At 37.0% G+C, this 5,613-nt stretch overlaps 1 protein-coding gene across 1 annotated transcript; it reads left to right on the top strand.

The window, feature by feature from the left end:
- Nucleotides 1-1,420: 1,420 nt before the first annotated feature.
- LOC135232986 (olfactory receptor 2B11-like) lies at nt 1,421-2,359 on the top strand. Its single transcript, XM_064295741.1, has one exon. The coding sequence runs from the start codon at nt 1,421-1,423 to the stop codon at nt 2,357-2,359; it is 939 nt and encodes a 312-aa protein (XP_064151811.1).
- Nucleotides 2,360-5,613: the final 3,254 nt, after the last annotated feature.

Here is a 5,613-nt window from a genome sequence, read left to right as displayed (position 1 = left end):
GAGCTGATGCCCTGAATTTTCACTTGTAACCTACTAGACTGTGAGAGAATAAATTTCTCTTTCTTAAAACCATCCACTTGTGGCATTTATTATAGCAGCACTAGGTAACTAAGACAGAAGGTAATCTGCAACACTAAACCACTAATTGACTGAATGAATAACTCAGAATTTTGTTGCCTCATGCAATATCTTTCCTTCCCATCTGAATATACTTCATTTGAAGAAATAGGGATTTCATGAAACACACTTCACCACTTAAAACCTAGGATAGTGTGTCAGCAAAGGGCATCATTCACATCTTAGCTCTAAATAGCTTTGTGTGATTTCTAGCAGGATGGCTTTGAGATTTAATGCAAAAGAGATTATGAAAACTGTACTTTTAGGAAGTACTCATTACCAGATGAATTTATATCAAAGTACTAATTCACTCAGCTAATTTTGTTGTGTCAACGTATCTTTTAACTTAAAAAAAAAAAGTAAAATAATTTCTGGACTGGAACATGTCTCTGAGTCTAAAATGGGATGTAGACTTTTCTCCTGAGAGCAGTTCACTGGAGTAACAAATATGTTTTGTAACTATGAACAATCAGTGAGTCACTGACAACTGTCCAAACTCTTACATAAAACAGGTTCATAAGCCACTCCACAATGAAAATGTCTATGACATGCACAAACTAGCTAAAATTTTTCATGAAAGATCAAATACATGAAGTTTAATCTCAATAGTTTTACAAGAAAGAATGCACACAAAACAAACTCAATTTATAATTAAAGAAATTGAAGCTAAAACTGCTTTCTTTTCTTGCTCTATTCCACATACAGATGGCTTAATTATTCAACGAAATACGTGGGCTGGGCAAGACTATCTTGATGATTCTTACATTTTCAGGGTTTTGCCTCCTTCTTCAACTATGTTGTTGTTGGGTACCATCCAGTGGATTCCTCAATATCTTTACTTTTTCTGACACTGCTTTGCAGCAGTGTTTCTCTAAATGACCCATGTGATTCCTGGACCCCATACCAGATCAACTCTATCAGACACCCGGATATAGGAACCAATAGCCTACATTTTTAACAGCCTCCTCAGTCAATTACTATGTAAACCAAGTGTTGAAAATCACTACATTGAAGTTTCCAAAATACTTCCATATCTATTTTTCTTTGGATACCACAACCCAAGGAGAGAGTTATTGGCATCATGTATACACAGGAAGAAATTGAGTTTAAGAGTGCTTAAAGTGACTGCCTTTCATTTGTGGTGTCATGAAGGGAAACAACGTTACCCTTACATATTGTCTTCAAGTTACTGTACCCCATATTGTATGAATATATGACCAATGCATAATCACGTTTTATTATTTCATAACTCATTCTGTCTTGCTTACCATTTTCCTGTTATAGATTAAATAAACTGAAGATAATGGCACTAACTAATGAAAGCCACCCTGAAGAATTTATCCTATTAGGCTTTGCTGACCGTCCTTGGCTGGAGCTTCCTCTCTTTGTCATTCTTCTGATAACATACCCTATGGCCGTGATGGGAAACATCACTATCATACTGGTGTCCAAATTAGATCCCCGTCTCCACAGCCCCATGTACTTCTTCCTCACCAACCTCTCCTTTTTGGACATGTGTTATACCACAAGCATTGTCCCTCAGATGTTATTTAACCTGGGAAGCTCTAAAAAGACAATCAGCTACTTGGGCTGTGCAGTTCAGCTTTATTTCTTCCACATGATGGGCGGCACAGAATGTCTACTCCTGGCTCTCATGTCCTTGGATCGTTATGTGGCCATCTGCAAGCCTCTTCACTACACCCTCATCATGAATCAGCAAATCTGTGTCCTCCTAGTATCCATTGTGTGGCTGAGTGGAATGACCTATGCTGTCTCAGAAGCAACTGTTACATTACAGTTGCCACTCTGTGGTCTCAACAAACTGGATCACTTGGTGTGTGAGATTCCTGTTCTGATAAAGATTGCCTGTGGTGAAAAGAGTGTTAATGAGCTCACACTCTTCGTGATCTGTATTTTTATGCTAGCTGTTCCACTCTGCCTAATTCTTGCTTCCTATGCTTGTATTGGGCATGCTATGCTGAAGATTAAGTCTTCTGAGGGAAGGAAAAAGGCCTTTGGGACATGTTCTTCACATCTCATAGTGGTTTTATTATTTTATGGCCCAGGCATTAGCATGTACCTTCAGCCCCCCTCTTCCATCACTAGGGACCAGCCCAAGTTCATGGCTCTCTTCTATGGAGTGGTGACACCTACACTCAACCCCTTCATCTACACCCTTAGGAATAAAGATGTGAAGGGGGCATTAGGTAGCCTGACTAGAAGGATTTTCAGTTCCAAGTGAAAGACGGTGGACACCAAATGAAGGTATTTAACAATTAGAGTAGGTTTATACAAAATTTTCCTAATAATTCAGTTTTGTCTCATAAACCAAAAAAAATATATAAATAAAATAAAAACACCAAACCCGGTTCCACCGAGTCAATTCTGACTCATAGTGACCCTATAGGACAGAGTAGAACCGCCTCATAGAGATACCAAGGAGCACCTGGGGGATTTGAACTGCCTACGCTTTGGTTAGCAGCCATAGCACTTAACCACTACACCACCAGGGTTTTATCTCAAAATTACCAAAATTTCATGTTAGGTGATGTTCTTTTAAAATGTGTCATGTGTCTGACATTCTTTTTTTTTTTTTTTAATTTGTGGTAAAAATATATGTAGCAAGACATTTTCCATTTCAACATTTTTTACTTGACATTAATTGCTTTCATCATGTTGTTGGCCATCACCACTCTCCATTTCCAGTTTTTCATCACCCTTAACAGAAACTCAGTGTCTCCTAAGTAGTTGATCCCCTTTTTCCCCACTCTCCTGCTCCTGGTAACCACTAATGCTCTTTGATCTCTATGCATTTGTCTATTGTAGATATTTCATATTGGCATACAATATTTGTCCTTTTATGACAGATCAATTTCACTCAGCATAATTTTTCAAGGTTCATCCATTTGTATCATGTATCAAGGCTTCATTTCCCTCTGTGGCTGAGTAATATTCCATTGCATAATTGCAACACTTTTTTTTTTTTTTTAATCCATTCATCTGTTGATGGGCATTTAGGTTATTTTCACCCTTGGCTATTCAGAATAGTGCTGCAACGAAGATTGATATACAAGTATACGTTCGCATTCCTGCCTTCATTTATTTCTGGTGTATATGCGGAAACGACTGGATGGCACTAGTTTTTTTTTTTTTTTTATATATGTGGAAGATGAATGCGGAGTCATATAGTAATGTTGTGTTTATATTTGATAATAGTTATAGGCAAAGCTGATATTCAGCTAGTATGCACCAGCACGGACACTCTGTTGACGAAAATATATTAAAATATATTTGCCCCATAGTAAAATATCAACTGTTTTGAGTAGTGCCTTTTTTTTTTTTTTATAATGCAATGATCCTAAATCTCGTATGTGTGAAACATGTGATGTATAACTTGAATATTTAAGCTAAGTTGTTAACAAACCTGAAATTGACAAAGAACTTCATCCTAAACAACTTCTAATATTGTAAGCAATTATCTTGTTTTAAGTGCTTTAGTGTGATATGATGTGATATAATGATAAGTTCACCTATATTAGATATGCTGAGTGTGCACCTCTGATTATGAACCTTTAACAAAAATCGTCCTAATGGAATGCAAACTGATAGACCCTTATCATGCAAGACCAGAGGGACTAAACCAAATAAAAACCCGGGTCTTTTGTCTTCCAATGAGAGAAAGGTAGAGGCATAAGACTCTATAAATGGAGTCTCTGAAGTCTCTCAAGACTCAGACAGATGTTTCTGGAGACTCTGCCTGCCACTACCACCAACATCAAACCCAGCTATGAAGGTCCTTCTCCGAGGACTAGCCATTGGTCAAGACATCCTCCATGGACCTCTCATTAAAGGCAAATGCCTGAAGGTTGAAGATTTGGACTTTAATTATTGGGCTAATTTTACCCTACTCTGATTCTCCGCATCTGAATGAATGTTTTGGGGTCTTATCTGTGTACCTTGCCATGTGTACTTTGCAAATAAACTACATGAGTTTATGCATGGCAAACACAAGCATTTCTCTGCTTAATTTACAATAAAATCCCAACAAGGCATTTTGTTTTAGGTGTGTCCCTGAAATACAGCATGGAGTTGGATTTTGCTTCATTAACTAATCTAAAAAAAAATTTTTTTAATAGGAAAGTTAGGCTCAGTTTTTTTTGTTGGTACAATTGGTAGTATTGACTTAGTTCTGTTACATAGTGTTTTAGTGCATACTTGTAAATACATGAATATATATGTAATATACTCATAAATTTATCAGCATACAATCATAAAAGTATATAAAAATTTTCACCATGCAATTAGTTTGCTTTCTCTCTGTATTTCATATTATTGTGGTATTTAGGATATTAAATGACACAGGAAGCACCAAAAGAAGATGGAGGGAATACACAGAGTCACTATACTGAAAAGAATTGGTGGACATTCCATCATTTCAGGAGGTACCATATGAGCAGGAACCAATGGTACTGAAGGAAGAAGTCCAAGCTGCACTGAAGGCATTGGCTACAGTCATTGATAAAATACCTTTTGAGATGTTTCAACAAATGGATGCAACCCCGGAAGTACTCACTTGTCTATGCCATGAAATTTGGAAGACAGCTACCTGTCCAACTGACTGGAAAAGATCTATATTTTTACCTATTCCGAAGAAAGGTGATCCAACCTAATGTGAGAATTATTGGAACAATATCACACACAAGTAAAATTTTGCTGAAGAGCATTCAAAAGGGGTTGCAACAAAGCAGTATATTAATTGGGAACTGCCAGAAATTCAATCTGGAATTAAAAGAGGGCATGGAACCCAGAATATCATTGCTGATGTCAGATGGGTCCTGGCTGATAGTAGAGAATACCAGAAAGATGTTAACTTGTGTTTTATTGACTATGCAAAGGCATTTGATTGTGTGGATCATAACAAATTATGGATAACATGGCAAAGAATGGGAATTCCAGAACACTTAATTGTGCTCATGAGGAGTCTGTATGTAGATCAAAGGCAGTTATTTGAACAGAACAAAGAATACTGCATGGTTTAAAGTCAGGAAAGATGTGTGTCAAGGATGTATCCTTTTACCACACTAATTCAATCTATACGCTGAGCAAATAATCTGAAAATCTTGACTATATGAAGAACAGGACATCAAGATTGGAGGAAAACAAAAATCCTCACAACTGGACCAATAAGCAACATCATGATAAATGGGGAAAAGGTTGAAGTTGTCAAGGATTTCATTTTACTTGGATCCACAATCAACACCTATGGAAACAGCAGCCAAGAAATTAAAATATGCATTGCATTGGGTACATCTGCTGCAAAAGACCTTTTTAAAGTGTTGAAAAACAAAGATGTCACCTTGGAGTCTAAGATGTGCCTTACCCAAGCCATGGTATTTTCTACCACTTTCCTGTGTATGTGAAAGCTGGATGATGAATAAAGAAGACTGAGGAAGAATTGATGCCTTTGAATTGTGGTATTGGGGAAGAATGTTGAAA

Source organism: Loxodonta africana, chromosome 1 (genome assembly GCF_030014295.1).
Source record: "Loxodonta africana isolate mLoxAfr1 chromosome 1, mLoxAfr1.hap2, whole genome shotgun sequence".
In the NCBI taxonomy this organism is placed as follows: Eukaryota; Metazoa; Chordata; class Mammalia; order Proboscidea; family Elephantidae; genus Loxodonta; species Loxodonta africana.
Note: the sequence above shows the minus strand (reverse complement) of the source record. Positions and strands in the feature narration are given on the sequence as shown.

Bases quoted from the DNA above. Each gene is read 5' to 3' on its own strand.
- LOC135232986 (XM_064295741.1), top strand. From the start codon at position 1,421: ATGGCACTAACTAATGAAAGCCACCCTGAAGAATTTATCCTATTAGGC.